Source organism: Lactuca serriola, chromosome 6 (genome assembly GCF_051521515.1).
Source record: "Lactuca serriola cultivar US96UC23 chromosome 6, Lser_US96UC23_V15, whole genome shotgun sequence".
Classification (NCBI taxonomy): domain Eukaryota; kingdom Viridiplantae; phylum Streptophyta; class Magnoliopsida; order Asterales; family Asteraceae; genus Lactuca; species Lactuca serriola.
In genome coordinates, this window is record NC_136413.1 from 105,846,394 (window position 1) to 105,871,606 (window position 25,213).

The 25,213-nt window shown below is 36.5% G+C and overlaps 1 protein-coding gene across 2 annotated transcripts; it reads right to left on the reverse strand.

The window, feature by feature from the left end:
* Window positions 1-393: 393 nt before the first annotated feature.
* Window positions 394-12,779, reverse strand: LOC145056634 (regulator of nonsense transcripts 1 homolog). 2 transcript variants are annotated; one of them, XM_079004333.1, is made up of 29 exons: window positions 12,046-12,779; window positions 10,609-10,860; window positions 10,253-10,423; window positions 10,082-10,132; window positions 9,860-9,952; window positions 9,664-9,759; window positions 9,490-9,540; window positions 9,307-9,425; window positions 8,941-9,049; window positions 8,167-8,289; window positions 8,008-8,079; window positions 7,643-7,714; window positions 7,478-7,544; window positions 6,431-6,573; window positions 6,272-6,343; window positions 5,964-6,092; window positions 5,699-5,854; window positions 5,335-5,448; window positions 5,167-5,265; window positions 5,008-5,085; window positions 3,806-3,940; window positions 3,478-3,552; window positions 3,262-3,391; window positions 2,489-2,865; window positions 2,294-2,353; window positions 2,022-2,093; window positions 1,795-1,926; window positions 1,325-1,444; window positions 394-1,220 (listed from the first exon to the last, which is right to left on the reverse strand). In XM_079004333.1, the coding sequence occupies exons 1-29, from the start codon at window positions 12,580-12,582 to the stop codon at window positions 1,104-1,106; spliced, it is 3,822 nt and encodes a 1,273-aa protein (XP_078860459.1). In that variant the 5' UTR covers window positions 12,583-12,779; the 3' UTR covers window positions 394-1,103. The 2 variants fall into 2 exon arrangements, with proteins under 2 accessions (XP_078860459.1, XP_078860458.1); XM_079004332.1 differs by having other exon boundaries at window positions 2,489-2,871.
* Between the last annotated feature and the right edge of the window lie 12,434 nt (window positions 12,780-25,213).

The window sequence follows — 25,213 nt, forward strand, 5'->3', positions numbered from 1 at the left end:
CTTAGTAGTAAGGTAAGGCTGCATTTATTACTCAGTTAACCTTCGTAAAGCTACTTTTTATGAAGAGGATAAAAAACGACACTTTTTTTGCATAGACAAAAAATACGATAGACACCAAATCAATGACTGACATGGTTTCCCATTATCAATCTCGGTGTCAACCCAACACATCCCAAACACAATAAACATGTTCTATCTTGCGTAACAAACATTAGACAACATATTTTGCATTATGCATGTATTGATCAAAGGTAGTACAAGATGTTGCTGTAATCTGCCATGTATGAAAAAGTCATAATGCCCTAATCATCATCAAAAAAAAAACTCAGAAAAAGTTTGTCTGGCCCTTATCACATTAGAGCCTAAGAAAACAATCATATGAAGGATGAAATATATAGTAGACAATATTCCTCAGAATTAAGATGATATCAATCAAAACACAAGAGTCATGTACCTAAATCCATCCCAGAAACAGACAAACAAAAAACATAGCGCAGTATTGGTTGTTTTAGTAAAATAAGTATGACACATCACATGTACATGTCCAGGTTGTTGTTACGCACAAGGGTTAGATAGATGATGAAACACGAAAGCCTGTAGCCTGTACAAAATCCTTACAATACAATACCACCACCTGCTTCTTTCTCTTCTGTTGTGTATTACTTATATATATATATATATATATATATATATATATATATATATATATATATATATATATATATATATATATATATATATATATATATATATATATATGTGTGTGTGTGCAATCAATCGACTTTGCTTTCCTCTCCTCAACAAAAATACAAACCCTCCACACAACAAAACCAGGCCATGACATTCATTTTACCCAGTCTTTCTTTCGAGGTTTTTCTTTTCTTTTCTGTGTCTTCCTCAACTCAACCCATTATTTGCCACCACGTCTTCCCATCAAAAATCATCATCATATCCTCCATTGTTCATTGATATACATCTCTTTTATTGGTCAAACTTAAATTGTATTTTAGGGGTAGAAGAAGATATATAGTTTGGGAACATAGTGGCGGCAAAAGTCAAGTGGCCGGACGACTACAACCCTTGGCAGGAATCCCGGTCATACCTCAACCATTGTAGTGTCCCTGCCCTTGCCCTTGAGGAGGAGGAGGAGGTTGCTGCATGTTTACAGGTTGAGAGTTATAGTGACCAAATGGCTGCGAGTAGAGTGGATTCATCATATTCTGCAAAAATCAAATTCACACAGCCAACCAATAAAAATCTTGAGGAGGCCTTGGATTGGATTTTGGAAAAGTAAAATAGAACAAGAATAAGAATATGAAGCAACCTGTGTCTGAAGAGAATTGGTGGGGGCCACACCAAAGTGGTTTTCATCTTGTGATGGATCAGTGAACCCTACTTGTGTAAACAACCCTTGAGAACCATGCCCCCCCATCCCCATGTAGTCCTGTCAATGTCAAACACACATCAATAACTCATTTCATGTTTTCTACTTCCAAAAACCCAATTAAATATTTATATTTTATAGCAGTGTTTCATTCATAGTTACAATTCCAAGTTTAATTAATCTTATACACTGATAGGAGGAAACCAAAGTGTGTTGCTGTTTCTTGCATTTAGCCAAAACTAGGGTTGAGTAGGTTATGATTTATGAACCACCTTCACCTTGTAGGGGTAAAATTTCTCACACTTTTATGTTTGAGCAATGAAATGAGCGAATCATTTCATTTGCTTACTTGACTATAAATTAGACGTATGAGTGCAGTTAGTTTAACTGGTGGAGATATTTGAACAAACCTGAGACATAAAATCGTTCCCTGTACCAAAACAAGAATATCCAGCTTGAGAATTCTGGTTTAAGTAGCTTCCAGGAAACCCTCCCTGGGTAGCCGGATTACCATAGTCAACAGTATATCCACCTTGAGAAGCCTGAAAAAATGAACAAAAATATAATATACTATGAAACCCAAACTTTACAAGTAAATAGTAAAAACAAGTTGAGAGTTGGCAAGATTTTATTTAACCTGCGTTGAAAATTCAGCAACATTATAAGCGACATGTGAGCCTTGGCTTTTAAAATCATCACCCAAGAAATCCTGCATGTTGTTTCAAGACAATAAGTTGCTGTTTCTTTTTGACTATACACGACATGAACACGTGTTTCTATTTCTTTTGACTTGATGGTTTCAGAAAGAAGGGCTTAATCCCTTATTACCTTAAGTCTTGTTCTGTCATGTTCTTATATGAAATTATCCGGATATATATAAAATAAAATAAAGAAACTAAGAATCGTTACCTGTGACATGCCTCCAACCGAGAAGCCATCACGGAATGTTTGTGCTGGCCCTTGAGTCATCTATCACAAACAAACAAACAAACACAAGTCCTCTTAAATTAATTTTACAACTCAACCAACAAAATCTAGAAGAGGCAGGGCAGGACTTGACAACCTTTTTAAGTGGGACAAAATATTAGGGAGAAGAATACTAACATTAGAAACATATCCGGGCTGAGATAATGGACCACCGGCCACTGATGACTGGCTTGTTGGATTTTCTAGTGAAGGGAAGTTGTTGAAATTAGATCCCCCAATAGGTTGTTGCTGCTGCTGGTGTTGGTGTGAGAGATGGCTGCCAATAGGACCACCAGCATTCCCCCGACCAGCAGTGAACCCGCGACTACCTGGCTGCGGAACATGAGGAACAGCGCCAACCGGTCCATGTACTCCACCTCCACGGGTTGGAATAGCATACGGCTGCGGACCACCATGATATGGTGGAAGAGGCACACGGGGCATTGGGTATGCAGCAGGATGAAGACTACCTTTATGACTCCCATTACCTGCTCCACCTCCCCCCATGTATGGACCTGTAACTGTACCACAGTCAATACTCATCATCATATATACATATACTTTACTACTTATCCACACTATACATAGTATATTAACCAACACTAACATACTTTCACTTATGTTCTTGTAATACATAAACAAACATTTTATTTTCAATTATACTTTGCAAAACCTACCCTACCCAGTTGTTTTGTATCTGGATGATATTTTGCTATAAAACTGGCTACATTTTTCATTGTATGTAATAATAAATGAAAAATAATATACAAATCAATCAAAGTACATTGCTATTTCTTACATTTAACTCTACACTCTAACAGGAGAAATATAACACAAAACTACAATGTCTTCCACAAGGTAGGTTTAAGAATCAAGAAAATAAAAAATAAAAAATAAAAAAAGTAGCATACCACCCCTGGAACGACTGTTTCTTCCATCGCCACCAGGATTTCCTGAAGCAGCAGCAGCAGCAGAACCAAAGTTATCATTAGCTGAAATACCAGGTCCACCACCAAAGAAAAGCCTCCTGTCGTTGTATATCTGACTCATGTAAACCACAAACCAATAAATAAGCTTGCTTCCACTAGGGCTTAAGCTTAAGCATCACATCACAACAATCAAGATACCTTCTTTGGCTTCTGAAATTGCACCATACTCTGCTTTAAGTTGTTCAAAGGGCCTTCCACTAAACATTCATGCTCCTGTAAACGTTACACTATCACTATGTCTATGTTGTGGGAATGTCTTCACATTACACATAAAAAAAAACCAACTTGCAAAATCAAAGTGTTTCTGGGTCTGTTTGGTATGCTTTTGTGCTTAAATTCAAAGCATACTTGAATTTAAAGATATTTTTATTAGTTTTGCACTATTTTGGGTTTGATTATTTTTAAAGGGAAAACAAACAGAATAACTATAGCTTAAGATAACTGCAGTAAAGAAAGGGTAGGGTACCTTATAATGTGTGAGTAAACCATTCCATAATGGTTGTTTACTAAGAACTTTTGGATTTCCAAGAATGACAATACCATAACGAGCACGTGTAAGTGCAACATTAAGCCTGCGTGGATCATTAAGAAATCCAATACCCTGATCACAAAACAAACAAAAAATAAGAGTGACTTAGGCTATTGTTGACATATGAATTGCATTCAAAGCCAAGACTAAAAATTCAAATAATAAGGTGGTATAAGTTGGAGCAATAAATACTCCCTCCGTCCCAATATTATTGTCCACAGACAAAAAACACACAGATTAAAAAAAGCATTAATTACCACTAACTTTATTTAATAAAATTACAGTTTTGTCCTTACTTTACATTTGATATTCCATAAAATGCTTAGTTGGTTAAGTATTAATGAGGGGGTATTTTGGTAAAAATGTTATTTATTTTTGGAAGTGGACTATTATTTTGGGACAAACCAAAAAGGAAAGATGGACTATAATTTTGGGACGGAGGGAGTATAAATGAAAGTAGAATGCTACAATATATGGATTTTATCCTTCCTGGCCTTTCTTCTAGCTTTCAATATTTAACAAACATGACCAAAAGATAAAAATCCAACCACATAACAAACCAATGACCGACCTCCACTACTAGAATAATTATATTACAATGTAATATAAGATTCTCTTCCATTATCCCATGGATCCGTAAGAGAGAAATAAAACATCAATCAATTCTTTCTCACCATAGTCCCTTATCTATTGTACCAAGAAGAAACAACCCAAAGGGTTAGCCTAATAATAGTGAAGTCACTTGGACATGCTGCCTAATGAAGCTATCATTCTAAGGATTATAGATGAAATAGAATGTTCTAATTATCTATTTGAATACAAAATATAATTTGCTTAAATTGTAAAAATTAAAAAATAAAAAATTAACATAATAAAAATAGGTTATATTCCAATTCCATGATGGAATGAATTTTAAAAAAATCTCGTTGGCTAAGAAATGAAAAGTAACAAAATGAAGGGAATCTAATTCCTTCACAAATCATCCATTCTAATCCATCTTTTTCCATTCAAATAGAAAGAACCATTCCATTCCTTCCCGAATCCATCACACCAAACACTATTTAACTTAAAGGAATCATCATATCAAGCATTCGCCAGTAAAGTAATTAAAAAGACCATAACTACTACAACCAACCAACCTGATGTTCATTACTTCTCACACATGACAAAATGATGTAGTCTTTTTCCCGTCCTTGAAACGAATCGACACTTGCAACCTACAAACAGTTAGTTCTAAGTGCATTTGTTTTGATAAACTTTTAGGCTTTAGGGTTTACAAAAAGATGCATATATGTTACCTCAATTTCCTTGTAAAGTTGTTGCCTAAGTGCACCATTTCTTGACATGTAGTTAACAATGTATGCACGCTGCCCTTCATACGGTGTTATAACCCCTATCTGCATAAATTAAATTCATTTTTTTTATTCAACCATCAAGGGCCAAAAAGTAAAGAATAATGTACTTACCTGACTTGGAACTACACCACTCCTTAAGAAAGTGGTGACTATTTTTTCAACATTTGCAGCCTCAGTCCTGTTAAGATAGGATGTTCCACTAGCACTAATTTCTTCTTGTCCCATCTACAAGAATATTAGAGGAACGGACCACAAGTAAAAGTTAATGCAATGTTGTAAAAAAGAGTAAAGTACGTTGCCTATTTTATTAAAATATATTGCTATTTGACGACGCGAGAGTATACTGAAGACATCGCAAAATTCCAAAGCAGTAACAACCTGATGCTGACGCTGATGCTTGAGGTCAATATGACATTGTCACGTGTGTAAAGGTATATATGTGAATGAAAAGCATGCAGAGATTAGTTGTAGATACCTGGACATAAAAGAACATAGGACGGTTTGGCACAGGCCAGGGAAAATCGATTCCTGGTGATTGCCTCTCATTGATTGTCACTCCATTTTGGAGGGTACCTTCGTAAAAACTATTGGAAGGAAACTCTGAAAGTGATGGATGCATTCGATACTGAACCTGTAAATGTAAAGGTAAAAAAAAAGGCATCTAAGGCCTAGTTTCACAAAGATGATGCATTGAAGAGGGAGGGATTCTTGGTAAAATGTTTAGAGAGAGAGAGAGAGACCTGCAATCTAATTGGTTTGACACTAAGCATCACAAGCCGCTCAAATAGCGATTGAGCTAACCCTGCACGAGCTGCTTTTTTGCACATGATAACCGGACCAAGCTGACAATGGTCACCAACAAGAACAACCTAATACAAAAACATTCCATTAGAATAACCCCTTGCACATGGATAGAATAGAAAGTAAAACTGTGATTTGTGATGCAAACAATAACCATGCAATCAATACAAGCTATATATATATATATATATATATATATATATATATATATATATATATGTGTGTGTGTGTGTGTATGTGTGTGTACCTGCTTTGCCCCAAGAACAAGAGGAATAAGACACTCAGGCTCAGTTGATTGAGTAGATTCGTCAATAAGCACCTAAAAATAATATTGATAAAGAAAATAATAAACTGTAAAATTCATAATAACCGAGATTCCCATAAAGTAAAAAATAAAAATGTTAACCTGACGGAATCTAAAATTGGCCAACCGAGGATCTCCGGCACCAACACATGTGCAACAGATGACATCAGCACTCTGAGATATCTCTCGTTCTGTAGCGCGCTTCAGTGCTTTATACTTTTTCTCGTCACTGCTGGACAATTCCCCTGCGTGCGTAAGTTAGCAAATAAATATCTGTCAGCTCGATCAACATAATTACACAGGTACCCACCCTCAAACAAGTCAGTAAGATCAGGTCAGGTGTGTATAAATGGCATTAATGGTGCTAGGAAAAGAAAATCTTCTTGAGCTCAGCTGACTCTACTCTTTCTAAAACTGTAAATGACTAAATGGCACCTTAAATTCATTAACTTGTTTATTACAGCATCTTTCTTACTTCCATTACATCCTTCTACTTCTAACTATCAAGACATTATACTCTCATAAATCTACCCAGTTAAAGCATCATTGTAGTTTCAAAAATAAATTTATTAAAAAATCTACCCAAATATAACAATGAAATTTTCTAAATGACATTGTTATATTTGGGTAGACTTTTTCAAAGCGCAATTTTGTAACAGAAAGAAATGGAAGTAGTATGCAATAAGAGGTGTATTTAACACTATCATAAACAAGGATGCACATAAGTGAACTTGTTAGTAACTTAGCATGCAGTAGCACGTATATATAGATCTAGAAAAGCAAGTAAACGAAATCATAATAAGCACAAAGCAGAACTGTATACAAGAAGTGAAAATAAGAAGCAAAAAAGACAATGTTTTCTCTTATAGATAAGATGCAAAAAGAAAAGAAGAAAAAAGATGACATAAAAGAATAAGAGAAAAATATTTCTTTTTAAAGTATATTGTCCTAATAAGAAAAATATTGAAGGTGAAATGTTATAATTGGTAGATTTTTCAAGCTACTATGCCTTACCAAAAAAATACAATGTTGTAATAGAAACTACTGAAAATGGGATGATATAAAACACAAATGAATGAAAGTATGTTGATATTTCTTGCATTTGGCCCTATATTTGGGGAAAAAATATGTGTTGAGCTACGCTCTCACCTTGTTCATCTTTCAATTGTTGCAGCTTGTGAAGTTCACTCTTTTCAGATGTATCAAGATGACGGACCTTCAAAGAAACCAATTGAAATTGAACAGATCTTTAGATGAGAGTTGAGCAACAAATGCAACTATGCATAACTAAAATACTATGAAAAACAAACAAACCTGATAGTGGAGGGTTAAATGCTCAACGGGTGAACTAACAGCTTCCCTTGATTTAGCACACAGTCGTACAACCTGTTTATGATAAATACCGACATAAACAATAGAACCAACAAATCTCTAAAATGCAACGGTTACATAGAACGACAACCAATTAATGTTCGACCATTAAAAAAACTGTTACCAAGAAAAACTAGTTGCAAACATCCCTTGGGTATTGTTAATGGACTTAATCTGGTAAGATATATATATATATATATATATATATATATATATATATATGTGTGTGTGTGTGTGTGTGTGTATGGGTGTTTCTTTTTTACAGTTTTACTTAATGCCAGAAAGAAAGACTTGATAAATGAGGCTACCTTTAAGCCAGTGGCACTTATCTTCTCTGCAAGTTGATCTACAGCCACATTGCTAGGTGCACAAACCAGAACCTATTTTTAGTTGAAATAACCGTCATAATCTGTCACAAAATTGACTTGTATTCTTTAAAATATGAAAAATGATGGCAGTAATAATACCTGTCCTTGACCTTGTTTGGCCATGTGATAAACAATTGCTGCAGAAGTGACTGTTTTCCCAGTGCCCGGTGGCCCTTGAATCAGGCTTATTGGTTTCTGGAGGACACTTTTTACAGCAAAAACCTACCCATTAATGCAGCAAGTCAGGCCATCCACATAAAAGATTCGTATGATAGAAACAAAACAACAAGCATAGACATTATACAACTACTAGGGAAAAGTTGTAGAAAGCAGGGAACATTCGTTTATTTGTTTATTGTAGCATCTTACTTTCATTTCTTCTTAATATAGCATTGTAATTGTACTTTGAGAAATCTACCTAACTACAGCAATGTCGTCCAAAAACAAAGCAATTTCCACTGATATAATTGGATACATTTATCAAAGTACAATGTCCTAACAAGAAAAACAAATGGAAGTAGAATGAAAATAGAATGCTTATTAAGAAAAAAAGATGTAAAGCACAATGCTATACTAGTACACAATTAAAACAAGAGTGCGTCGTTACTTCTTGCCTTTAGCCCTATAGAGAATGTATGAAAAATCAATATTGCTTAAACTATACTACACTGCCCAAATTAGCCCAAGGATGGATAAATAGAAGATGATAAAGGTTCTATAGACCGATACTATTTTAGATGATCAAATAACCAAGAAACGGAATGCCAGGAAGAAATGCAATGATGTCCTTATTGTGTGAGATCAAAATCAAATACTACAAGGTTGGGTACCATCATTTAAGCATACGATAAATATATGGTAAGAAAAACCTACTTGAGATGCATTAAGCTCCGGAAGACCAGGTGCACCGAAACGGCGGGGCAATGCATTGCGCACCATTTGAAACTCAACCTCATGGCCTAACAAATGATGGTAAATATACCTGCATTACATCACTGTGTGTTACTATTATTATTATTAAAAGCAGTAACCCCCCAACTATAATCACCCACAAAGCCAAAATCTCATAAATCATAAACAAAGAAAGATTGCCTTAACAATCTACACTTTGTTTTCCTTATTCTTTATAAATATTAACAAAATAACATCTTATCCTCTTTCAACACCAAATCACCCTTATTCCCAGCAAATAAAAAGTTTCCTCAATTGAATTTAATTTAAGATGAAAATCCAACCCACCCGCTGACACTTGTTTCATCCACTGCAAAGGTTTTCATTGCACCCTGCATCCTGTCAAAACTTGTGCTCTTCCACACAAAGTCAACACTAAAACCATGGTTCACATCAACAGGTACTCCCTGCAAACATCATCACCAGTAAGTACTGAAACCAGTAAGGCATCAGAAATCATGATGGTACCACCTGACTCGCACGAAGCTCAAGAGCCACCTCCTCTTGTGCAGTGAGTTTTATCTAGAAAGAAGAAAATGAGAAACTAATTAATAAAATTAACAGAAGCACTAACAACTCAAACAAGCTTTAACAGACAACCATTTAAGCATGCAATTATGCAAAGAGAAGGATACAAGGACGCACCACATGTCCAACTGACTGCCAAGCTGGATGAGCAGCATCCCCAGAGTACCGCAGCCGTAACTCATCGCCAGGTACAAGACGTAATTCATTATCTTCCTGCATTTCATTTTTAACATAAAACCAATTTGGATTTGGAAATCAAACTTAGTAAACAATAATACCAACAAAATAAACATCATAACAGTCTCTATATCACCTTCGGGAAAACAAAATATGCAATACGCTTCTTGTTAAGACCAATATCCCACCGAATCGTCAGGTTGTCTTTGCTTTGAGATTCTTTCATCATCTATCAAACAAAACAGCAAACATGCTTCGCATCAAACACAAATTTTCAACCACCACATATTAACTTCTCTTCGTCTGGAGAAAAGGATATTAATTTTTTTTTTTAAAAACAAGTGGAAGCATTGCTTACTTTATCATAATCAGCTTCAAGTTTGATGAGTGGGGCAAACACATTTTGATACTGCATCCACAAATTCCTTGTTACAAATGATATCCGATGCCAAAGACATTATTATAAGAAAGTAAGAAACTAGATGTTTAACAGTGTTCTTAGGGAATAACCAACTACAAGCATTTAAACCTGATAGGCATCTTCATATTTCAAGGCTACAGGCTGGGGTTCATCATCTACACCAGGCTTCTCAAGATCCTCCAAGGTAGCATCAGGATTTGTCTTCCAAAGTTCTTCCACCTTATTAATCTGCTGAGCACTGATATGACGTGCCCGAAGCTGCTCCTGTTCAGATGGAACCTGCAATGTCACAAATGTAACCAGTTTGAAACCAAAAACAACACAAGGCTACCCTACCCTTTTTAGATACTATAGTAACAAGTTTTCTTCAATTCTATGTGTTAGACAATCATGAAAACATACAAAATAGATCTGTATATATATATATATATATATATATATATATGTCTTTGCTAACAGCTAACCTTAACAAGCCACTGCAAGAAACATCTATCATCGATAAGTGGACACCACTGACTCAAGTCCCAATTCATGTCTTTGAGTGCATTCACATTTAGACATGGTTCCCTGCAAAGTAGAACAACCACACTCTCGGTCTTGGCTGAAATAAATCCCAGAAGGAAAACATTTCGACATCCGCAGTTATAGCATTCAAGAATTGTTTCTCCCAAAGGACTGTCTTTATGAAGGCACACTTCTTTATGTTTAGCTCGAACCTGCCAAAAGGCCAACAAATTAGCCTGAAAAAACCAATCATGGGTATAGTAAACTGAACCATAAATTTGTTCATGCCTTAATTAGAAAATCAATCATCCATTATCCCTTCACTTGTTAACCAGATACTGATGATAGTTAGGAATAGATACTTCATGATTATCTTGTACTAATCTGATCAGTACATGGGGATGCTGTGACTAACAAGGTGAAGCAATATGCCTAATCAAAAGTGAATCCAGAGCTTTAACTTAAAACACTTTGCTATACCTTCCTACCTCAGAGAAAAAGTAAAGAGAATAGTGAACCACTTCACAGAAGTACCCAGACAATGAAGAAACCTCACATCACATCATCTTTAGTATTAACTTAAAACACTAGGCATCCAATCACTCTTGACTTTAACATGATGTTACAATTAATACCCAGAATAAACCCAGAGTTAGTCCTATATAGCAATCACCATATGCTACCTAAATTTTTGTATCAAACAGCCTCAAACTCCTCCCACCTTATCCTGACACCCCCAGAACTCATTACAGAAAACAAATAATAACTACTGAAGATTAGAGATATAGTTAATGTACCCTTTACATCCTTAACTATAATCCTCGATTGTTTGGGAAAAAATAGCGAACCAGGAACATCAATGCCCTAATCTATAGCAGAAAATAATAGCTAAATGCTGATGGGAGTCTGCTACCTAAGACATGGCTGGCTTGGCCATGACCCAAATGCAACTTTACATATACATGTTAAGACTCAACTAAGTTTCAACCAAACTTAAATGGCATCATGATGCCTCAGAACAAGGCCTTTGTCAAAACCCCTAAAGTCAGAAGTTGAGAGACTGCACAAAATCACAACAAGGTACCCACTTGGTCTGCAGAAATAAAGTTTCATATAACTATGACTCAAGCTTCATTCCGCCACAAGAATCTATCTTATAAGAATAACATAGGACAGTATTTACTTAACCCTGCCTCTCCTATTAGAATTCGCTCTGTAAAAAGCCCTTCACGAAATTGCATCCAAAGACCAAGGTCGACTTTTGAAAATCTTACATAGCATGTTCTATATTTCGATCCTTATGTTTATTACAATTACAGAAAGTCATTGCCAGTTAAATATACGTAATTCCAATATGAAAACAAACGGCCTAATAAACAAAGTTAATTTACACTTACCAGATGGTTAACAATGTGAGAACCAGAAGTGTTCCCCCTTGAATTACAGAACCATTTCCGACAAGATGGCACGTTACACCTGACGACACACGCCGGATTCTGCACCCCGCAATACTTACAAGCATGCTCCATAAAGTCCCCCTTACCATACTCATAACTCTCATCATCCCCAGTCTCTTCAAAATTCAATCCGCTCATCCCCGCAGCAAGGGCATCGACCGCCGACGCCTGATTAACATTATTATTCCCCCTACCACCACCACCTTTTCCCGAAGTTACCGAACCAGGGGAGGCGTTGCTGTCAGAGCGGTGGTCGACGGCGGCGGAGGTGTCGACGGATATAGAGTCGGACGGTGTGGGCCATACTGACGACGAGGGTGAAGATCGAACGGCATTGGGCTGTGAGAGCTCTTGAAACTCCGGGTAATTGAAGTCTTCTTCGCCTTGCGTGTTGAATTCCAGGAACGTGTAGGCGTCATCGTTGCCGGTATCGGGCTGAGACGCCGTTTCGTATAAGTTGTTGGGTTGAGAATCCATAGTTTGCTGAGGAAAATCAAAGAAGTTAGGTTGACGAATCAGGGGTTTCTTAGAAAACGAAAGTGATTAAGATTGAAAATTTGTTGATAAGAGGTTAAATGTTTGTCTAGGGTTTGATAAAATGGCAGAAGAGGGGAGATGCAAGGGTTGCATATTGTTATGTGGGTTAAGACGTAACGAGTTGACACGGGCGACACTATTTGCTAAAGGGTATTTTGGCATGAATTTGTATTTATAATCAAGTGAAAATGGTCATTTTAACCTATTTATTATTTGTTATTGTTTGGTTGGATTTATATTGTTGAATGATACTGAATTTATAAATAATAATAAATAAAATATAGGTTTCCTCGCACCGGATGCGGTAGAGCTTCTTAAAAGAGTACAATGAATCATGCATAATAATGTTATATCTCCTAGATCTTCGGATGTAGTCTTTAAAAGAATTAGTTTTATCATTCAAAAATGCTTAGCGGCACAGCTTGTTGCCCATTTGTCATCTCACTCATTGTACGATGACAATTAAAATAAAAATAATAAAAAAAAAGTTAATTTAAAAAAAAAAAAACGTTATATAAAATCTAAATTAAACATAAAACAAAATCAAAATTAAGATTTATACAACATCCAAATTAAACATCATATGATATCCAGACTAAAAAAACAAAAAAAATTAAAAGTTTGTTATCATCAAAGATGAACTGCAAATTTGAGTGCAAACGATCATATTTATACAATTAAAGAAACAAGTGGAACAACAAATGTAACATCTTGATTTCCAAGTATTTTCTTTTTTGACCGTTGGTGATTGTATTGCAAAGTTGGTCCCTAATGGCATTTTCGTAATTATTGGCCATGTTGGACGTACATTGGGCGTACGTTGAGTACGTTGGGCGTACGTTATGGTGCAACCCTTAATTCTCAGGGTTTAGACCATATTTAAACATCTTTATGGTCTAATACACTCTCGTAACTCCAGCATCCTCCCTCATTTCGAAACTCTAAAGTGTGTGAGTGCATTTTGAAGCTTAGGGAGTCTTTTGGTACCATTTTGGAGCTTTTAGAGAGGAAGGAAGAGCTTTGAAGTTGTAGTGTTTCACTCAATGCCTTGGATCCATCATTTACATTCCCTTATGCACCTTTTGGAGGTATAAAGCTCCAACCTTGATGAGTATTTCATTTAGATCTAGTTTTAGCTTAAAGTCGACATCTTTTTGTCCCAATCTTTATCCTTGTGAGTATGGAGTACTCCAAAGTCACAAGGAGTAATTCAAGATGTTTGAGTTGTCATTTCAGATGTTATAGAGTGTCTTAAGTCATAAAAATATGATTTTGGGCATTAGTTTCTTTCCATGCATGATCTAGGTTGGCTTATTGAGTTAAGAAGTTAGGGTTTTTGGTGTTGGTTACTTAATGCCATGCAAGATCACAAAGTTGGAAACGTTATGATTAAGGACGTCTTTTAGGGCTAGATCTTAAGGACGATTTTTTTGGGTTGTTACAACAAAGATTGTCATCACCAACAATTACAAAATACAATCTCCTACACAACCAAAGAACATAATCCCATTCTCATTCTCATTATCATATCAAATATTATAAAGATCTTTGAGGCCTTTCTCTTTATCCATAAATACATCCAATCCATGTCTAGAGTTTAAGCACTTCCTTATGGTGATTAAAGTTTATGTATAAATATCATGAATTTAATAAGATCGACTATAAAAGGTTGTTGAATGAAAAATAAAGTACCTAGTAGTTTGCAGGTGTCTTATCATCCACAAAGAAACTATCATTTTGAATTGATGACAAGTTTTCTCCTCTTACAAAAAGAAAGGAATCTTTCCCCTGACCAAAATTTAACAAAAATGATTTAACCTTTTATACTTCAAAAAATTCGTACTTTTTATATGCAAAATTACTCTCACTCACACACTGGTTTCAACAATTTTGAACAATTTTCATCAATTTTGAACCTTTTATTCATAGCAACAAAATCCAACAACAACATATCAACAAAAATCAAACAAGAACATTGCAAATTTCAGAGTTTAATCACAAGATAGAGCAAAAAAAACAAGAAAATCAACATCACAAACAAAGTGAACAAATATTTTTGGAGTTCAAACACAAGATAACAGGTTTTGGGGCTTAGAAAATCGATTTCACAAAAATCCATCAGCCAAGCACAAGAACACAGCAAGAACAAAGAAAAAATGACCATAAAGATGCTTGAAAAAATCAATCATAAAGTTGTTTGAAAAAACCAACCATAAGAACACAACAAGAAAACTTACCAACAAAAGGGGAGGCAGCGAGGATGGAGACGAAGGAGGCAGAGGTGGAGCCGCGTTGTTGGAGGTCTGATGGCAAGGTGACAATCGGCGATAAGAAGCTGAGAAAGACGGAATGTTGCTCGATGGGAGAAGAGGTTGGAGAAAAAAAGAAGTTGAAGTTTTTTTGGGGGCTAAGGGTATCAGATGGAAAATTTTCATCCATACTTCTCAACATATTTGACCGATCAAGACCCATTTTTTATGTCTGTCTGACTAAGTGTCACAACTAGGAATTCTAATGCTTTTGTAAACATTAACAATGATGACATTTGTGACTAAAACTTGAAAACATGCATGATGTTTATTCAATGACAACAAAATTCCATCAAACACTCTATGCAAACACTTCAAATGGTCAACAAAAGATTGGAAACCCTAAAAATCCCGATTTAAGTCCATTATGGACTAGGATTTCCTTATTGGGCCTAATGGACCAATAAGCTTCCAAATTGACTATTGTGGGCTTAGAACTCTTAAATGGGATCTAATTGGACCCACATTCATAAAACCTAACCTTTTGGGCCATCATGGGCCTAAATGAATTGGTTTACCCTAATGGGCCTTATTGGGCCATAAGTGATTTAAATTCCTTATTGGGTCGTAAACCCTTTTCAATTGGACTTCATTGGGCCGTGAACATCAATGAGGGACCAATGGGCCAAGAAACATCTACATGGGCTTCACCTTATAAGAACCAAGCCCAAATTAATTATCCTTACACCTCACTTTCTTTTTCTCGGCCCAAGATATAAAAAAAAAAAATGGAAGAAGGAGGGATTAAGAACATGACAACTCATGATTATCTAGCATGTATCTAGATAATCTCATGCATTTATAACACTATTATCCATCATGTAAAATTTTCTAATCTCTTTATCCGTCTCCCTACTTATGGCCGAGAGCCATTCCCCACAATCACACTCCTTCATTTTCAACACCTTACACTCTCTAAATCTTCCAAGGAAAGTCTCTCAACTTCCTCTCTAAATATCGTATGTGCATGTGTGTTTGTCCATGAATTTTTCCACAAGATCACCTCTTGGTAAGTTGTTAATGTTTATAAATATTTATTATTCATCTTAAATCTAAGAACTATTTCTTACATAGTTTATTTCATGATCTAACCCCCAAGAACCCTTTAAGTTTGAAAATCTCATCAAGGAGTTGCTAGGACCGAAAATCATCTCACATCATCACCAAAAACCAAATCCAAAACCTCAAGGTGAGTTCATACCCCCTTGTTTTTGGTTTTTACATGATTTATGGGGGAGAATACAAGTAAAATGTGTAGATCCATGTGTTTTTGTATGATGTGTGTGATTTCTTGAATTTATTTGATGAATATGTGTTAGAAACTTGATATATTCGAGATTTATAACCTTGTTAAGGAAATATGTGACCTAAGATATCTTATACATATTATTATCAAGGCAAAAGTATTATACAAGTTCAAACTAAGTAAAACAAAACACAAATTCTATTTATGAACCATTTTTGACAAATATGCAAAAGATGGAGGAAATGATGTCATTTACGGTTTTTATAAGGGTCAAAAGAGTCAAATCGCTTAAAATATGAGTTATTATGAAAATCACGGTTTTTAAAGGACTAAAAGTGTAAATTTTAGCCTAATGGGCTAATGTTTGGGCTTTTCGACTTTTAGGCCCAATTTACGAAAAATATGAAACTTAAGGGACTGAAATTGCAAGTTTATCAAGATATGATTTAAAAACATAAATAAAGAAATTTCAGGGGCTGAAAATGTCTTTCTTACCAAATAGGACTAAAAATGCAAAGTTTTTGGATTTTGGGCTAAAATTGTAAAATTTGCGAAAATTTGGACTACAAATGTAAGTCTTTTTAATTAAAGGGCTAAAACTATCCAAATCCTTATTTTGGTGTAACACCGTAAAAATTAAAACAATTTTTCACTTTTGAAAACACATTTTTAATTAAACCATTCATTCAAAAAATGTCATAACATCAAGTTTTCAAATCACAAATGTCTCCCAAGATCAAAATACATCCAATCCCATATGTGTGTACGAATCAAGTCGGCGCCTTTCCGCGGTCATCACTGGTACCTGAAACACATAACACTGAACACTGTAAGCATAAGCTTAGTGAGTTTCCCCAAAATACCACACTAATCACATAATAGCCACTCGAGGCTGTAACTCTGTTGACCCTCTGGTCAATGTGTCTCAGTGGGGCCCTCCAGCCCCAACTCTCTGTGGGCCTTCTGGCCCTAACTCTAGGGACCCGAAAGTCCCAACTCTGTAACTCTATAATCATGCATATCACATATCACAACAAGTCACAACACATAATAACATGCAATCACACTGGCATATAACTCTATAATACTCTGTCTCTGAACTCTATTACCACACTAGGTAAAGTATAGTGAGAAGAGTCACCTCGGGTGTCTCGGTAAATGTCTGTCTCAAAATAAATGTGATCTAGCCTCCGCCTAATCACACAAAGTAATACACCCATAAATACAACTGAACTCAACCCTAAAGGTCAACAAGGTCAACAGTCAACTTTGACCGGACTCGGCGAGTGCACTAGGGCGACTCGGCGAGTCTATACATGTCCACTGACTCCCTTGGATCCTCTCTTGACACGTCGAGTACTTCCTTAACTCGACGAGTTCCACCTGACATGAATCTCGGGGCCACCACGACTCAACTTGCCGAGTCTCAAGAACAACTCGGCGAGTTCCGGCTTGACTCAGCCCCCCCTTGACTCTCCCTGACTCACCGAGTCGACCCCTCAACTCGGCAAGACCACTCGCTGAGTGGTTACGCGCAAACTTCATGCTACTCACTGAGTCTGTTCTTCAGACTCGGCGAGTCCATGCCATGCATAAACTCAAACTCACTTCTGAGGTCAGATCTGTCCCATACAATCATAGATCTGGCCTCCCCAGACATGATAATCACGTAAAGTCCAAACCTTGGTGCTCAAACAACAACTATTTGCTCATAAATGATGTTTTAGCCCCATATCTCATAACTCTAGGCCAATACTCTCATGAACCCTCATAAAGCTTAAGGAATAAAGCTTCTCTGGACCTCTATGGATCTCATCTCAAGCCTCATCACAAATAGGGACGAAATGGACATCAAATCTAACCAACAAAGGGGTCAAGAAACCCTAAACACCCATGTTCATCATAACAATAGAAAAGGGAGCCAAAATATACCTCCAAGACGATGCTATGAGCTCCAAAATCGAAGGATGTCCACCTCCCTTGCCTTCTCTTAGCTAGAATCTCCTTTGCCTTGTCAAACAAAGCTTCAAAGGTCAACAATGGCCTCTTCTCTCTCCCAAAACGCTCAAATCTCTTTAGGGTTTCTCTCTAGGGGTTGGTGGCCGCAAATGACGGCCATAAGCCCCTTTAAATAGGTCTCAAACCCTGAAAATTAGGGTTTCATTAAACAGCGTGGACTCGCCGAGTCCACTTTTGGACTCGCCGAGTACAGACGCGAACCCGCGCCCAAAACCGCGATCCTACTCGGCGAGTTTGGACTCCAACTCGCCGAGTCTCCTCACAAATCACCCAAAATAAAAGGATAAAATAATACCTGGGAATCAGGGATGTTAAATTTGGGCTGAAAACATGATCTAAATGAGTGTTTGGGCCGAAAATGTCAAGAAACATAATCTAAGGACCTAAAATGTCATTTTTCATAAAAAGGGGTAAATTTTTGCCCTTTTTACTAGAAAAGGGGTTGAATTGGTCAAACAATTATTTTTGGGTCAATTATGTTAATATTAAAATAATTTGGTCAAAAATACATAATTTTAATAACTTATGGATTTAAATAGAAAAATATTTATATTTTTTATATAAATCTAAATATCGTTATAAAATAAATTGGCGAATGTGATGACTTTTCGATTTAAACAATTCGTGTGAAACAAACCTTACGACATTAATATTATACGAAACAAGTAAACATTATACCGGTTGGGCTTTAATACTTATAATCATGCTTATTGGGCCTTCGTGACCCATTAACATGACTATTGGGCCCAACATAAATGATACATGTTTATTGGGCTTTCGATGGCCCAATTACATGTCTAATGGACCCTCAATGGCTTTAAATGGTATTGGGCCTTAGTGGCCCATTGGCATTGCTAGTATGGTTCAAATCAATTATATGCTTAACAGGCTAACGTGTTCGTCACATACTCGTCAGTCTGTAATAACATACATGATTAGTGGCCATAGTTGTCCTTTTTCGTGTTTGTTAGGCTTTATTCGTATTCATGTAAACATCAAACGAGTTGTAATCAACGCTATTCAAATTTATGGGGGTAATAATAGGGATTTAGTGAGAATTATCGGTTGGCACCAATAAGTGTCGGCCGTAGCCTGTAGTTATAACCAGAGTCTCCTGGAGGGAGAGCAAGAGTTTCTGTATAGATATATACGGGGGTGACTCCCCCACACATGAGTTGTTCGCTACAATTAGACTCGGACAGTCTAGGGTGCCAAAATATTGATCAAAACTGGCGTTTGGAAAAATGCCAAGTGTGACAACTGTCAATTTCTGGTCAGGTCAAAGTCAAATAAATTCAACAAGTCAAACTGGTCAACTCAACTAACCCTTGTGTACTAGGGCTTATGTTAGGTAATTACTATACAACTCGTTATTCTAATGAGAAATCATAAATTGAAAAGTACGTACATCTAGATTTCCTTAACCTAAAACTGTGGTAAGTAACGAACCAAACCGATAAAACAATGTTGCATACTCATCGGGAGTGTGTAAGATCCTTAAACATGGCTTAACGGGGTTTACGGACCTTGCGTTGCGAAGTCGGACACTCACAAATGTCACACACGAAACCTTTCTCGATCGTTTTCACTTTATCTCTCTCTATTTAGAATCTCTCCCAAATCTCTCCACGTATGTCAAATCTCTCCCAAATCTCTCTAAGTATGTGAAATCTCTCCTAAATCTCTCTAAGTATGTGAAATCTCTCCCAAATCTCTCTTTGTATGAGAAATCTCTCCAAGAATGTGAAATCTCTCCCAAATCTCTCTTTGTATGAGAAATCTCTCTAAGTATGTGAAATCTCTCCCAAATCTCTCTTTGTATGAGAAATCTCTCCAAGAATGTGAAATATCTCCCAAATTTCTCTTTGTATGAGAAATCTCTCCAAGAATGTGAAATCTCTCCCAAATCTCTCTTTATATGAGAAATCTCTCCAAGAATGTGAAATCTCTCCCAAATCTCTCTTTATATAAGAAATCTCTCCAAGAATGTGAAATCTCTCCCAAATCTATCTCAAAAGTTCCTTAAACTTTTTATAGTCTTTCAGACAATCCCGACCCTTAACTATGTCAAAAACGGCTTGAAATGGGGTAAAAACGAGTAAAATAGACTTAAGGACCCGAAACCCCTCTTAAGGAGCCGAACCCTCTTAAGGAGCCGAACCCTATTAGGAAGCGAACTTGTCAGAAGCGAAGGCATCAAAAGCGAAGGCATCAGAAGCGAAATACACCCTATCTCGGACCGAACCCTCTCAGGAACCGAAGGTCCCTTCGGACCGAACATCACATAGGCCGAACCCTACCTTCGCCTTCGCCTCCTACCCCTTTCGCTCCATTTCGCCTTCGGCCCAGCAGCAGAAGGGACCGAACCTCGGCCTAGGACCGAGAGGTCTCGCAGGAAGCTCTTTTTCACCCGGTTTTCGGCTAGTTTTGCGTTTTAGGCCCGTTTTTAATTGTTTTAACGCGGGATTTTCACCCAAAATTTTATTTTAACATATAAGGCCCCATATTTATTAATTAATCACGTTTTTTGGGGTAAACCTTATCCAAGAAGAGTGGGTGAAGTACAAGAGGTGGAGTGTTGACTTTTCTTTAGTTTATGACACAAGCAACCACCCACACCCACTCCATGACCAGCCACACTCCTTCTACCGTACCTAGGTCATGTCAAAGTACTTTATCATGATTTCCAGCCTTTTCCCACGTTCTTAGAGATGGAACATCCATCCTCTCTCCTCATACTTCATTCATTCTCTCGTTTCCACCAAAAGATCAAACACTTTTCTCTCAAACTTTTTCTCTCTATTTCAAGACTCCAAGGTTGATCACCAAGCTTTATTATACTCTTGGTAAGTATAATTCATCCTCCTTGTGATTAATACACTTCATTCTACTCCAATCATCGATTTCTTACACAAACTCCATCACTTTGATGTTAGATTCTCGAAAATCTTCAAGGCATCTTCAAGTGTTCTTGAGTTGAACACTTCCCTTCTCCAACATTAATCTACTGAAATCACATAAGGTGAGTTCATACCCCTGTATTTTCATGTTTTATTAAGTTTTAAAGGGGGGAATACAAGTTAAAACACCAAGAACATAACTAAACTTTTTCTAACAGCTTTCATCAGAAAAGTTGGACTCCATTCACGGACTGTTTTGGACAACTTAAACATTTTAGTTTTCAAAATTGTATTAGGTTCAAATAGTTCAAGTTCTTAGATTTAAAATGACTACTTGCACATCTCCATTCGGTTTTTTTACAATTTATAGTGATTTTTACAAAACTGCCTATCATTTCAAGAGCAAATCCGGACCAGTCTGTGATTATGGACTTTTTCACACAAGTTGGAGGTCATTAAAATTCATAATAAAATTTATGAACAAACCAGACTCATTTCCCAAACTCTCAGAATTTACGGATTCTGATTTGGATCTTTGATGGTTTTTCTATAAATTTTCTAAGAACAGTAAAATAAAATGTTAACAACAGAAAAAAATACTATCAATTTCATTTCGCCTTGTAACATGTTGAGCAAGGTGTATATCTTTATGTGAATATATGTTTTTGCAAATAGATGACATTTTGCCTTAGTTTATAGTCATACATCAGAAAACAAATGGATTTTCTTTTTACCTACAAAAGTATGGAAATTAATTAGTTGTTATATTGCATGTTGCTTCACTTTAGCAAAAAGTGTATATACATATCGGTAAACAAAAGGGTTTTTACCTTCACAAATACAATAGTTAACCATAATAATCAAATTTATAACTATTACATTTAAACGTTTTGATAAACTATAATGGGTATGGTTTATGTTTCCATTAACACAACAAACACATTTCGAAAGGTTTTATTCCCACAGAAAAAGGTTTTACACTCACGCACACTACACGTAAACTTGTTAACTTAAATTGTGAGATATTTATCTCGGTACTCCTAGAGTACGGTTTAAAATTCCTGGTAGTTATAACCAGAGTCTCTTGTAGGGAGAACGTGATAGTTGTGTATAGATCTATATTGGGTTTGACCCCCCACACCTTACTGCTAGCTATAGTAGGACCTGCAGGTCTACGAGTGACAAATTTCATAACAGTTTTCGACGCCTGAGAAACTTCGTGGCAGGTTCATTCAGTCATAGTATGGTTATAGCGGCTCACATAGGGAGTTAACAACACAAAGTTTACGGGGATTTTTGTAACGCCCGTAGATCAGGGCTAGTCAATTTAGAGACGATAAGCATCAAAAATGACCTTTTGATAGAAGATTTGTTAGAATGAATAATCTTAACTAAGTTGTAGTATATGTTACAAGGATTCCGTACATATAAAGAACGCCGAAATCCGAGTTATAACGAAGAAGTTATGACCAGTCGAAGTTTCGCGACAGAACCGGCACGACACAGCGCGACGTAAAAAGTGAATTTACGTTAGAGCGATATTTAGCCTTAGCAATCTAAATGAAAGTAGTAGAATATGTTAAACCGTGAGCGTGCATAAAAAGAACGTCCAAATCTGACTTCGTATGAGGAAGTTATGATTTTTCTAAGTTTCGACTTAACAGTATGCAGCCCGAATACTCGATTTGAGATCGAGCGGTTTTTAGCCGAAACAATCTAAACGAGAATCGAAGATCTCGTTAATTGTAGTGAAACGATAAAAAGATAGGCAAAAACGGACGTCGGATGAAGAAGTTATGAATTTATAACGAAGTTTTCCTGTCCCGGCCTACTAAAATAATATAATAAAAATAAAGTCAAAATTAGCCGACGAATTCTAAGCGAAAGTTGTAGAGCGTAGTCTCACCTACACGCGGATATAAAGAACGTCGAAAACGGAGTTCGTATGAGGAAGATATGAATTTTTGAAGTTTATTAAATATTTTCGATATTTAATTTAATTATAAATTTTCGATATTATCCAAGGGGAGGAGTCACCGGCCTTATCCAGGTTACGCCCAGCGTAACCTAAGATTACGCCCAGCGTAATTCGAAGTTCCAGACCCTATAAAAGGGAGTCGAGTGCAGCCGATTCATTTGCTCATTTCTCTTCTTTCTCTCGCGTTTTTACATCGTTTTTCGTGCAAGAATTATCCCGAAGCCCCGATATCATTCCCGAGCCCCGAAGCAAGTCCCGAGGCCCCGAAGATCCCGAGAAGTGTGATTCCCGAGCCGAAGCTCTGCCCGCGAGAAGCCGATTTTTGTGAAGATCTTCCAGATCTACCGAAGAATACTACTTTTACAAGCCGTAGTGTTGTCTGATCATCTTCTGATCAAGTGAGTGTATAGTTACTTTCTTCTAACGCATAAATATTAAGTATTTGCTATGAAATACGAGCTATGTGTATAATATAAAGTTGTTTATATGTGTGGGTGTATAGTCCCTTTCATAAACACGATTTTAATACAGGTATTGTTTGAATGTATTAAGTATATGTTTGGTGTGAGTGTGTAGTTACTTTCTTCTAATACATAAATACGAAGTATTTACTATGAAATACGTGTTATGTGTTTATATATATAATGGTGTTGATTTGAAGGGGGTACCTAATCTCTTTCAAATGCACGATTTTATAAAAGTATCAATTTAACGTACTAAGTATATGTGTTATGTGAGTGTATCGATGTTATCTTCTAATCTCATAGATATGATTTATTCTCTATGAAATATATGTTATGTTTATGTGCCTCATATTTTATCTGGAATGTGTTTTGAATGAACATACTATACAGGTTTTAAACTATGTCTAAAAATGTATATTTTATCTAATAAAATGTTGGGTAGAACATGGGTAGATAGTTGTCTTGTGATGAAAGGATGAGAGGCCTCGATGTCATTGTAATCCAGCCATCTAGCGGAATTTAGATGATGACCACGGACTTTTCTAGACAGTCCAGTGGAACGCTAGCAGGCTCATAACCTGTAGGTGTTAATGAACTTGGGTGTTCATTCGCTGTATTCCATCCCCCTCATGGTTGCCTTATTTGACTTATATTGTTGAGGAACCCCCGAAGCATGTGTTGTCGCCCCGATGAAATATCTTATGTTGGATAAGGTGTCTAAGTCCATAACTTATTTGGTATATACTTGACCCGACCCGACATGGTCCATTTGGGTTGCATCTTACCCGAACTATTTATGGATAATTTTATGAGAGTTATACACATATGTTTATTAATATATTATAAGTTATAATATATTAATATGAAGTCATGTTATTTAATTAGTCTTAGTCTTAAATTAATTATGAATTAATTTAGAGATTAAAAGGAAGACTAATTAGATTATGGGCTATTGGTTTTATATGGTGTGAGCTAACACTTATTTGTTAATGGGCTAGGCTTATATGGAAGTCCATGGATGATCCATGGAGCTTTTAACCCATGGATCCTTGGAAAGGAAAGGTCATGGGTTATTAGGGTTTCACCCTAACCATGCACACTATATAAGCATGCTTATGGAGCATGAAATGGCAACTAGTGAACTAGTGTGTGTGTGCTTGTGTGTGGCCGAAAATACAAGTGTGTATTCTCTCTCAAAGTTTTCCAAGAGTTTGTGGTGTTTTGTGATTCCATTTGAGGCATTCACACTATTGGTGTTTGGCCCTCAAACTCCTCAAGAACCAAACTCATCTAAAAGGTATGTAATCTCTTCTAACTCTTTTATGTTGAAATGTTCCCCATGCCATGTTAGATAGGTTATAAACCTTGGAAAATTATTATTTTGCATGTATTTAGACAAACATAGATCCAAGGTTTATTAGGGTTGCATGCACACTTAGGAAGTGTTAGATTGCTCAAAACTCAATAGTGGTATCAGAGCCTAGGCTTGCTTGTTTGAATACTTGATGCAAATTGCTGAAAATATAAGATTTTATGCTGTCTGCACAGCTGACTCGCCGAGTCCATGAAGGGGCTCGACGAGTCCAAGGCAAAACTCATCCAACTCGGCGAGTTGGTTCATGCACTCGACGAGTTGGACCCCCAGACAGCATATC

Excerpts from the sequence above, each read along its gene's own strand:
- LOC145056634 (XM_079004332.1), bottom strand. The coding sequence starts at position 12,582 with ATGGATTCTCAACCCAACAACTTATACGAAACGGCGTCTCAGCCCGAT. Across the intron at positions 10,133-10,252 it reads AATATGAAGATGCCTATCAG|TATCAAAATGTGTTTGCCCC; the intron begins GTTTAAATGCTT and ends TTGTGGATGCAG. Across the intron at positions 6,093-6,271 it reads TTGTTCTTGGGGCAAAGCAG|GTTGTTCTTGTTGGTGACCA; the intron begins GTACACACACAT and ends TTTTTGTATTAG.